Source organism: Crocodylus porosus, unplaced genomic scaffold, assembly GCF_001723895.1.
Source record: "Crocodylus porosus isolate Cpor-Errol unplaced genomic scaffold, CroPor_comp1, whole genome shotgun sequence".
Taxonomy (NCBI): domain Eukaryota; kingdom Metazoa; phylum Chordata; order Crocodylia; family Crocodylidae; genus Crocodylus; species Crocodylus porosus.
The window spans coordinates 3585791-3598249 of NW_017728942.1; the positions used below are offsets into that span (position 1 = coordinate 3585791).

The window sequence follows — 12459 nt, forward strand, 5'->3', positions numbered from 1 at the left end:
TGATGAGTTCATTTCTTTACAGTGAACCACAAAGGCTTTCATGGCAGATAAACTTTGTGCTTCACAAGGAACCTGCCGGGGTGGGGCCGACCCACCTGATCTAAGCAAAAACAAATCCAACGCAAGCCTAGAGCCTCAGGCCCAACACAAGATTCTGTGCTTTGGGAATCACTTTGAGATTCAGATTATCCCTGGCTGATCAGGAACCAAATCAGACCCAAAGGGAGTGTTTAACAGCTCCAGTTTATACCAGACTATCCTCAATTCCTTGGGGCCACTTCCAGGGGAAAGCCCTGATAACTTTTCTCCCAGATATGCCTCTTACAGCTCGACTACAGTGTACCCACACATGCTAACACTACTATCTATGCAAGGAGAGATCCCTGGCTGCTTTGTGCATCACTGACATTACAAAGCTGCAGCAGAAATCAATGGATCTCATTTCTGAGGATTCTTTCAATGCTGAGAGTCCACAGCACCATGATGTCTCCTGTTATGCCACATCACCAGGGACCTAGTATAACCTGCAGCCCCTGCAGACACATGAGTTAGCTTTAGACTAGCCAGCTCCAGTACTAATGGCAAGAGAGCTCCAGCAACATGGGGTTCATTCTGGGTTGCAAAACCCATCTGGGAATGGGTTAGATATTCAGGTGGAGATCCTAAGCTAAGCTCTTTGCCTCCACAGTCATACTGCTATCGATACCCAGAGCAGATAGTTAAAGCTAAGTTGTAAATGTCTATAGGAGTAGCAATCACAGCCTTGACTACAGTGTAGACACACCCTCCTGCCAATCACATCAATTTTACAGGACAGAGTATTTCAATCTGAAATCATAGCACAAGAAATAAAAGGAGACATCTTACCATCTGGAGTGATGATTTGGCACCTTCCATTTCTGTACACATCTCTTTCTGGGCCAAATCCAAAGCTCCTTCAATGCTCAGTTCTTTATTTTTCACCATGTTCATAATTTTCAGGATTTTTTCCTGGCTTAGCTACAGCACAAATCAACAAAGAAATTTTAAGGAGTGTTTTCTCACCGAGCTATTGAGCATGGAACAGTGCTTGTGACAGTTACAGTTACAACAGCTGCCATAAAATTACAATTTCATTCATATTTTATGTTTTATCGACAACCTGCCCAGCAAATATAATCTTCCTTTGAAGCCCAGTGAGAACCTACAAGATATCAAATATACTGGCATTTGTACAATTTCAGAATACAGGGTGGTAGTACTTGGAACTAAAATTGCTGGGAGGAAATCTTTTTTTTTTTTAAACTTGGAAAATTCAGCAAGAAGTGAGAATATCAATTTTTATGCCTGACTGTGTCTTACCTGTGGCATGAAGTATCGCATACAAACAATGCAAAAGCAAATCAGCAATGTGCAGGGTGAATGGAAAAAGAAATACAATCCAGATACGACTGTCCCAGCAATATGTTGAAATACATTAACAATACAGCACTTATACACTGATTTCAGTTTTGCACAAACAAGAAGACACTCTCTGTTTGCTTCCACATAAATAATTCCTTCCTTTTCAATGCATCTTGTGGGGGTTTTAATGTCAGATAAGACTCAAAGAAGGCAAAAAAGGAAATTGCCTGGAACTGCAATGGCTTACATTGTTACTGAAACATTTTCACAGGCGTTTACTTCTGTTTGTAGAAGGAATAGACAATTGTCATTTCAGAGCAGATCAGTGGTTAATAGAGTCTAATATCCTAAACAGTGCCCAGTCCCAAATGCTGAGGAAGAAAGTGTCCACAGTGCATCGGGTGGGCCTGTCCAGAGGCTCCTCATTCTTCGTAGTGCTCAGTGCCTAAGTCCTCTTGCTCTGCTTATATTATGGGCTCCTTTTGAAAGGAACCCCTGAACACTTATGCACTTTTTGAAAGGGCTGAGGCAGTGGGGACCACTGTGTGGCAGGCACATAGTCCCACACACTCCCTACGTGCCAATCCAATCTTTTTCCTTTACCTGATCTGTTGCTCAGCTGTCTGCTCCCTGCCTTGTGCTCCTTGCCTGTTCTGTAGGGCTGCCCAAAGCTTCAGTCCCTGATTCGATTCGGCCTGATTCGGTGGTCGAATCTCTGAATCCAGATCAAATCAGAGGACCCTTTAATCTCTCAGAATCAAATCAGAACCCTCCAAATTGATTCGGAAACATTCGGTGATTTGGACATAGAGACATCTTTAAATGTTTTTTCTATATACCTCTAGGTAGCAGGCAGCTCGTGAACACTGTGATGCTGGGGCTCATAGAGTGTCCCACAGAAGCACGGGGGGGGGTCCCCAGTGGGCTCAGCAGCAGCCCCAGAAGTGGACCAGGAGCGCTTCCTGTCCACTGCTGGGTCTGCTGGCAAGTGCACTGCCCCCCCCATGCCTCCCCAGTTCAGTGACGGGTGCCTCTTGGGTCGGTGGGGGGGGACCTGTGGCCAATCACTGAGCCAGGGAGGTGTGCGGGGGGAGAGCGCACTCCCCAGCAGACCTGGAAGTGAACTGGAAGTACTTCGGCTCCATTTCCAGGTTCGCCACCGAGCACGTGGAGGGCCCCCCACACTCCTGTGGGATGCTCCATGAGCCCCAGTATGCAGCATTCACGAGCTGTGCTGGTACCTTGAGGTATGTAGAAAAAACATTTAAAGCTGTGTCTACGTCCAAATCACTGATTCTCTGAATCAGCATCGAATCTTCAGATTCAGCCAAATCGAATCAGGGACAGTGATCTGAATCAATGACTCGAATCGCTGTCCCTGATTTGGGTCGACTCTGAATCAAAATCAAATAGGGCCTGCTTCTCCCACCCCTAGTACTCTGCTGTTCTGCTTTGTTCTGTGCCCTATCTACCATTGTGCTGCCCGTACCCTTCCCAATATGCCACGTCTAGAGGCTGCCCATACCAATTAGGGTACCTGTGCTGCAGGTTGGCCACCATTAAGCTAAGGCATCTTCCAGCAGAAGGTTCAGAAGTCCAGAATAAGCCACCTAAGCCTCAGAGAGAAACAAAATAAGACACTATCTTTAGCATTTTTGTCTACCTATGGTGGCTTCCTGTGCAGAGCAGTGGCTTTTGGGAATCACATGCTGAAGCATGAAGTATTCTGAAGGCCTTGGGTTCTATTATGAGGCCCAGCTACCACAATGCTCAACAGTAGGACACCCATGGCCTTTTGTGTAGCTAGCCTTGACTACTCCATCTAAGGTCCAAACTAAGCCATACAAAAGAATTCCCAGCAGAAATCCTTTTGCTTTAAAGGGTATCTGTCAAGTAGTCTGTGCTGCATTTTTTAAATACACAAACCAACGCAGATGGAAACATCCACCATGATTTTTTTTCTTTCTTAAATATTTTCCAATTGTCTTTGACACCTCCCACACATCAGTATTGCACTAAGGTAGGTACCCCAGGAATCCAGTTCCTAAAAAGATCAGGTCAAGTCTCATTGTCAACATGGAGCAAAATGTGAAAGATAAAGAGCATAGCAATTGCAAATAAACATGATATTTAGAATTTAAACTCTTCTGAATAGTTCAGATAAGGATTTTGTTTTGGAATTATTTGTTTTGGAATTATTACTTCTCAGTGTCCTTAAGGCAAAAAATTGGCCCCAAAAAAATCCTTCTGTTCCCCGCCAAGGTCCCTTCAAGGATTCCAGTGGTTTTGTTTGTTCCAGTTTTCAGCACAGTTGGCTTGGCCAGATACAGACATTACACTTTTACTGGTATAAGTGAATGGAAATGGGGCTATACCTGTACCAGAACAGAAGTTCGGCACACAGACTGGTTTAAAAATTGTGGAACCTGGTTTAAGATTTGCTCCCCCACCAAAAGGCAAACGTGTGTTCTGTTCACTACCGATCTAAACTCACAGAAAAGCTCACAGAAAACCATGCAACTCAGATCGATTCCACCTTGGGCTTTCTGAACGTCTGTACCTAGCCCTTGAGATTCGTTACAGGAGCAAGTCCTGCACAGAAGCCAGAGCCACTGAGGGGAGCGTGTTTCCACCCTCCCAAATTGGCATGGCTCCAGGAACCAGAGCAGCATCCAGTCAGGGGCTATTTGAACCCATGTGCATTTCTCCAGGGCCACCTACAGCCAGCAGCAAAAGCCACAATGGCAGTTACACTCTTGGGCTTGTGAGAGCCAGGTGAACATCCACCAGTTTTCCTGTAAACCCTTTCAGCAGCATGTAGCAGGCAATACAAATCCCTCCCTCTGGTTCCTAGGTACGATGCATTCTAATTTTTATTTCCTAATGCCAGTCCGCTGCGACAGGCCTGGGTTATAATATGTCAATGCAGAGGTCAGCATCTACTGACTAGTGACTACGTGTTACTCATAGCCGCACTGTACTAACCACACTTAACATGACTATATCAGAACTTGTACATCAGCTACTGCATCCGCATAAACACTGCATTTCTCATCTCCAGCAAAAACACAGGGACAAAAAACAAATAAACAGTATTTTGCTTCTAAGAATTAGAGCTTTCCATGCTAATACAAAGTTGTGCAATGGTATAGCTCCCACCTCCAAATTATAAAGAGAGCTCTGAGGAAAGAATAAAAGCAGTCAGATAATTCATTCATATTTGCTGAGGCACATACATTTCTTACTGTGAGCGCCACATCCTATATTTGAATTTTAAATGGTTATATATTTATAACACACAGATACTGTATGCAATTATATCTTACCTAGATAATTCCCCACTGAACAGTTTCTATGTAAACAAACAGGACTTTAGGTATATGTACATTAAATATATATATATAGTTTCCTTAAGGCTAAATTCTGTCACTTAAATGCAATATCACATTGGCACAGGAAAGTCTTTCCCTGTAGGGAGTTGGTTAATGTTATCAAAACTGTTGAGGCAAAAAATTTTGCATGGATATATAGTCCAGAGGTAAAATCCTGGTCCCAGGGGCACTATGCTCATTCAACACAGTAGGACAAAGATTTCACCTCAATTGGTCAAATCCTAATGTAAGCACACAAGTATCTGGATATATTTACAGATATCTGGTTTTGTTCATATTACTACATTACATGCCTGCACAATAGGTGTACATAAATCCCAATTTCTACCCAAACTAGGTAGCATTTTCTGGAGTTGAAAAGAACACAATAATTCCATTTGAGTGGGGGGAACAGACACTTTTAAATTTGTTTCCCATGATGTAAAGCACTTGGGTTCAAGTTCTGGCTGTGAAGGGGGCAGATTCCTGAATCAGGATGGCCAGGTACAGACACTACACTTTTACCAGTATACATGACTGGAAATCGGTCTACACCCGTAACAGAACAGAAGTTTGGGACACAACACCAGCCTATACCCATAGCAAAACAGAAGTCTGGCATGCATAAGCTGGTTTAAAAATGGCAGAACCCAGTCTAAGATTTGTGCCCCCCACTAAAGGGCAAATGTGTCTTCTGTTCGCTACCAATCTCAACTATGCCGCTTACAGAAAACTGCATACTGTGGGTTGAGTCTGCCTCGGGCTTTTGAATGCCTATACCTAGCTAAAGGGTCCTAACTAATCTATCCTGGACTAAAAAAAATTCCCAAAAGGATTTTCATTAAAATCAGTTACATTTGCGTGAAATCTGGGAAGAGATGTAATATTAGGGAAAGTTTGGAGTATTTTGCAGTTTGGGATTTTTGGGGAGGACTTGGTCAAAAAAAAATTCCTTCATGTGAGAATTGGAAACATTTTTTAAAGTTCTGATATTTTCTCACTTCAGTTACATGGCCAGAAAAGTGCATGATCTTTTGTGCAGCCAAAACTCCTCCATATTTTTTCTCACCTGCTACATTATGGACTAGTAGAAGTCTTTGTTAAAGCCGGGTGCCGACTTTGCCAAAGACATTAGAACAACATGAAACTTCTCTTAATTTTCTTAATAATGTATGAAGACAAATGTTTGCAATGGAGAAGCAAGCAATTTAGCAAGACATAAATTTCAGGAGATTAGTTACTAAATTAAGCTGCTTCCACTTAATGCATTCCCCAGAGAGAGCACAAAACCCCAGTGCTTGATCCTGTTATTTTTAATAGCATGATTGTGCTTTGAATGCCACTGCTTTGCTTCTCATTACACATATATAAAATGCTTTAAACACACACAGGAGGAAAAAAAGAGGTTTTCAGCTGATGAGAGGTATTAAAATTATTTGTCACCAGTCTGTCTGGCTGGTTGCTGTTTTTGACAGTCACGTTAGCATGGTATTTCACTTGCAAACAAGATTCGAGTAGCATATCCTGACCTTTATAGTTCTGTATCTGTGGGGCTTTTTTCTCAGCACATCACGGTGTCTGTAATGCTCAGTTTTTGTTTGTTTGGCTTTGGTTTTCCTAAAAGCAAAACAGCTTTGTCAAATTATCTGCTGAAATGTCACTGTCAGGCCATGATACGTTCTCTAACGGGATGTGACCAGTGCAATCAGACGTAACATTCTAATATGAGGTTCAAAACTGCTTTGAAAAGAAAAATTAAAGTGTCTCTATAGTAGAAGATACACATTATGGAAATGTGTAACAATTCCATTAATAACATATGCCATTTGCCACCAAGTTAAAGCTGCTTATTTCCTATAAACATGAAATTCATGTCATCCACTAAAGCTTTGGATTTAGATGGGTACAAATCTGATTTGAAAATAAACCCCTATTCTCTCAATTGAGGAAAGCAATGAAAACATGTGGATGTGCAAGACCTGTCTATGCATTCTATGTGCAATCCTATCTTCTCTGCCCAGTATTTGGATCATAACAAAATTGGGACAGCGATTCAAAGAGCATCCAGAATTGCAGGTAATTTGACACAACAGAAACAGACTACACTATGATGGTCTATGGCTAGGGTGTGTGTCATGGGCAGAGGAAGAGAAGAGCCAAGGACAGGTGGCTATACTTTAAGAAAGCCTTACTGAGAGTGCATCCCAACGTGCGGAAGACTAGCAAGTATGGCAGAAGACCAGCTTGGTTTAGCAGCGAGATCTTCAATAAACTAACTCACAAAAAGGAAGCTTATAAGACATGGAAATTTGGACAAATAAATTGGAAGGAGTATAACAGCATTGCTGGGACATGCAGGGATGAAGTCAGGAAGGTCAAAGTGCAACTGGAGTTGCAGCTAGCAAGGGACATGAATGGTAACAAGAAGGGTTTCTACAAGTATGTTGGTAGCAAAAGGAGGATCAGGGGAAGTGTGGGTCCCTTACTGAATGGGGGAGGCAACCTTGTGACAGAGGATGCAGAAAAGGCTGAAGTACTCAATGCCTTTTTTGCCTCAGTCTTCACAGGCAAGGTCAGCTCCCAGACTACTGCACCAGGCAGCACAGCTTGGGAAGGTGGTGAGCAGCCAATGGTGGCAAAAGAATAGGTTAGGGACTATTTAGAAAAACTGGATGTGTGCAAGTCCATGGGGATGGGTGGGATGCACCCAAGGGCACTGAGGGAGTTGGCTGATGAGATTGCAGAGCCACTGGCCATCATCACTGAAAACTCAGGACACTCAGGAGAGGTCCCGTATAAGTGGAGAATATAGTGCCCAAATTTAAGGAAGGGAAAAGGAGGAACAAGGGAACTACAGACCAGTCAGCCTCACCTCATTCCCTGGAGCAGATCCTCAAGAAATCCAGCTTGAAGCACTTGGGGGAGAAACAAGGTGATTAGGAGCAGTCAGCATGGATTCACCAGGGGCATGTCATGCCTAACCAACCTGATTGCTTTCTATGATGAGATGACTGGATCTGTGGGTGTGGGGAGACCAGTGGATGTGGTGTACCTTGATTTTATCAAGGCTGTTGATATGGTCTCCCACAACATCTCACAGGCAAGCTAAAGAAGTAAAGGTTGGATGAATGGACTGTAAGGTGGATAAGAAACTGGCTGGAGCATCAGGCTCAGGGGGTAGTAATCAGTGGCTCCATGTCTAGTTGGCAGCCGGTATCAAGTGGAGTGCCCCAGGGGGTGGTCCTGGGGCCGGTTTTGTTCACTGTCTTCATCAATAACCTGGAAGATGGCAAGTTTGCAGATGACACCAAGCCGGGGAGAGTAATAGATACACTGGGCAGGGCTAGAATTTAGAGTGACCTAGACAAATTGGAGGATTGGGCCACAAGAAATCTCTTGAGGTTCAACAAGGACAAATGCAAAGTCCTGCACTTAGGACAGAGCAATCCCATGCACCAGTACAGGCTGGGGGCTGCCTGCCTGGGCAGCAGCTCTGCAGAAAAGGACCTGGGGCTCACAGTGAACAATAAGCTGAAAATGAGCCTGCAATGTGCCCTTGTTGCCAAGAAGGCTAAAGCATACTGGGCTGCACTGGTAGGTGTGTTGCCAGCAGATCAAGGGAAGTGATTATTCCCCTCTATTCAGCACTGGTGGGGCCACATCTGTAGTGCTATGTTCAGTTTTGGGCCCCCCACTACAGAAAAGATGTGGACAAATTGGAGATAGTCCAGCAGAGGGCAACAAAAATGGTTAGGTGGCTGAGGAACATGACTTACAAAGAAAGACTGAGGGAACTGAGCTTATTTAGTCTAGGGAAGAGGATATTTAGGAAATTTAATTGCAGCCTTCAACTACCTGAAGGGGGATTTGAAAGACGGTGGAGCTGGACTGTTCTCAGTGGTGGCAGATGACAGAACAAGGAGCGACGGTCTCACGATGCAGCAAGGGAGGTTTAGGTTAGATGTTAGGAAGAATTTTCTCACTAGGAGGGTAGTAAAACACTGGAACAGGGTACCCAGAGCGGTAGTAGAATTTGGAGGTTTTTAAGACCCAGCTAGACAAAGCTTTGCCTGGGATGATCTAATTGGGGATGGTTCTGCCTGGAGCAGGGAGTTGGACTAGATGACTTCCTGAGGTCCCTTCCAACCCTCACTTTCTATGAGTCTATGGCGGTGGGGTTTGGTACTAGCTACTTCAAAAAGGAAGATACCCAGTGAAGGATTTTGTCAGGTTTACAGAGCTGAAAACATTATCCTTCAGTGTCCTGAGTGAGAATTTCAGTGACAGTGAACCAATCTTGCAGAAATCCCACTGCACATGCAAACAGCCTATTTTAAATCCCAAGCACGTTAATTTTTATCAGCGGGAAATTTTATCCAATCATTGACTGAGAGGAGCATTTTCCCCTTCACACAAACATAAAGTAAGCCACGTGTAGACACGGGGTATGTGTGCACAACACTTTAAAGTGGGATAAATGCTTTTGCACCAGGGTTTACACACAGCGGCAGCATATTGTGCATTGATTCCAGCCATTGTAGGAAATTCAGCAGCGTACTGTGCCTTAAATGACTTGGGGTGCAGCAAACTAAAACTCCTTCGAGTTTCAGTTTGCTGCCCTACAGCTGTGGAGTGAAGCACCGGGCTCCAGGCAGCTCAGGGGCTCTTCAGGCAGTCTGGTAACAGCCTGGGAAAGCAGCTCTGCCCAAGAAAAACAGTGAGTCTGATCTTTTTTTTTTCCCTTGGAGCCTGCCCACATGCATGAGCTGCACGGGGGCCCGGTGGCTGCAGCGCCCCGGGACCGCACGTGCAGGTGTCTGCGGGCGGGTGCCACCTGGGGCGGCGAGGCGACCACTGTCGCAGAAGGGAACACCAGCTCCCCTTGCAGTCCAGGGACCGCTCTGCCCACTGGCAGCTCACCCTCCCCTTCACTTCAATTTAGGGCCCCCGTTTCGTCTCCACACGCCCAGAAGAGACACTAAAAAAGGGACAAATGTTTCTATTTGCTGTAGGACTCTAGAAGAGGGAAGTGCTTATTTTCAGATTGCTTTCTACTCCTAGCATCTAGCAGAATGTTCTTCTTCCTGATGTTCGTGGAATCAGTGTTTCAAGGGACGAGAGGCATTGGCCAGAATGAAATAGGAAAGAGGCAGGTAACAGCTGTTCTCTATACCGTCCTACGGATGTGGGAAGTCTGAGCAGGTATTAGTACTGCCTGAGGCAGCATTAATACCGATGCCCGACTTCCTTCACTGCAGGGGATGATGCCATCATTCTGCCAAAGGGAAAGGGAAACAGAAGGGCAAAATGCATAACAAGTCTAGATCTACTAATGACAACTGAAAACCCAGCCTCAGAGCTAGAGCGTATCCTGCATTATCACATCTCTCCATTACAAGTGAAACGAGACGTATATATACAAGTATCCCAACCTTACAAGAGAAACACGGGCAAGAAGTACGCACTGCAGCATATCAGCCTGATTCTTTATATCCAACAGCTAGTCACAATTTCATCCACTTCAAAATGTGATTTTTTTTTCAAATGAATCTTAAGGGAACAATAAAAGGGTCTGTTTTTTTCAGGCAAAGAAGGCCGAAGTGGCTTTGAAGTAAAGCCTTGGGAGGGTTATCTTTTGACTTAACACCTTCCAGCAGCAGCTCATAGGGCCATCTATGAAACAAGTACATAGGGCAAACTTAAAAGAAATGCCAGGATGCAATGCAGTTATTGATTGGGGATGAAATGCACATCGTTACCTGTATGTTTCAAGCCATGCCTTGAACAAGAGAACTGGGGGGCTGTTTCTTTGTTTTGCTTTGCTTTGAAACCATTTATAGCACTAAATTCAGAAGCTGCTGTACAGGGGTTCAAACCCACTGTTATCAGCTAAGTTGCACTCTTTGACGTTATGTCTAAACCTGGCCCTTTGCAGCAGATGCTCCCAGAGATTAATTTTTGACTTTCATGGCTAAGGGATATTTGAAATGCATTCATTTCTGAGCTACGTTAATTTACATGAAATATCAGTACAGATGAGTGATGTGATATTCCTAGCTAGCAATACTGTCTTCTGTAGCCATTTATAGACACGGTCAAATATTATTTGTCAAATAATGCTGCTATTCGTCAAATAAATTACTTGTCTGTAATAATATTTTGCATTATTTGTCCAGCTCTAAAACTGGTTGAATAATATCTGTCAACATTTATTCATAGAAGGCTGATAGTCATCAAAATATATTCTGTTTCCATTGAAGTCCCTGAAGCTTTGCCATTGGCTTCAATAGAAGCTAGAGGTGGGCCAAGGATAAGTTATTGTTATTCATTCCATTAGAGATAGAAAGGTGCAGGGTCCTTAACACATTCACAAAAGAGACAGGGCAAGATTTGCAAAGGTATTTAGGTACCTAAAGATGCTTAGCGGGATTTATAGCTACCTAACACAGTTTGACCCTCTAAGTCCCATGATAGTCAGCACCAAATCAGCACAGGCATTTTTTTTTTAATGTCTACGTGCAAATCTGGCCCATCTGCTCTGAGAAACTGACAGTCTGCATGTGCAAAGTTATTGCTCAGGCATTTGTTAGATCAGCCCTTAACTGGTCCCTGCACTAGGAAAACACCTTTACCCTGACATCAGCTGGAGTGGATTATGATTTGGCTACCTACACAGACAGGGCAAGCCCATGTCTGCCTCCCATTGCAGAAACATGCTGAAGGGATGAATCCTCAGGGTCCAGGACGTGAAACACTTTTATTCTTTTTGACATCAATGACTCAGTCGTTGGCTATATAAACACTGCCTCAGACCTGTGCTGCAAACTCCCTGTGGAAGCTCAACAGTGTTGTTATAATATGTAGATCTCTACTGATGTAGGTCTGTGCTTGTACTTAGTTTTATATTTGCTTGCACTGTTATTTGCACTGGGGGGAGAAGGGGACTTCTCTTTGTCTCATTAGAGTCTTTCCATATTTGTTTTGCATTTTAACGAAGTCCAAGATCTGAATGCAATGCATGGATGGCTTCATTACTATTTTTTGCAAGTACAGATTTTAAGAGAAAATGACTGGCAGATACTAAACAAATACCAATAATATAGCCAGATATTAAACAAACAGAGCCCAGAGTGAAGAATATTTTGGTGCCAGAAAAGAAAGATGTTATTTGAAAATTCCCAGCTCCAAGAGAGCACCTGCTATTTCATCGCCGTGCTGGGCTGGTTATTGTGAAGCCTCAGCATTACTGTTACGATGAAATACCAAAGTGAAAGACCCATGAAGAAACCCTCTGTAGTAAAAGGTGCTCATCATAAGAAATCTGATGAGGATTTTCCTGACCTAGACACCATGTGCTCCAGATCCCATCTGAAGATGGCATGAAAAATGGCATGGACAATATGAGGCAAGGGGGGGGATGCTCCCAAAGCTTTTGAAAAATCATATCTTGATGCACAGAGCCCCAAAACCATGCAGCTCTGCCCTCTGCAATTAAATCTGCACCCTTTTAAAATCTGCCCACCTTAGAGAGTGGGGAGGATCATAGAATTGTAGAATCAGTGAGTCGGAAGGGACCTAGACAGATCATCGAGTCCGACCCCCTGCCATGGGCAGGAAGAAGCACTGGGAGTGGCAGGGGTCATAAGACCCCAGCCAGGTGCCTATCCAGTCTCCTCTTGAAGATTTCCAGGGAAGGTGAGAGCAC

At 43.9% G+C, this 12459-nt stretch overlaps 1 protein-coding gene across 1 annotated transcript in view; it reads right to left on the reverse strand.

Moving 5' to 3' along the window:
- Positions 1–12459, reverse strand: part of LOC109318769 (formin-F-like) — a 57725-nt gene that overhangs the window by 38587 nt on the left and 6679 nt on the right. Inside the window, exon 2 of the mRNA XM_019548162.1 lies at positions 868–999. Coding sequence (XP_019403707.1) covers positions 868–999 — 132 coding nt within the window. The remainder of the gene's footprint in view (positions 1–867; positions 1000–12459) is intronic.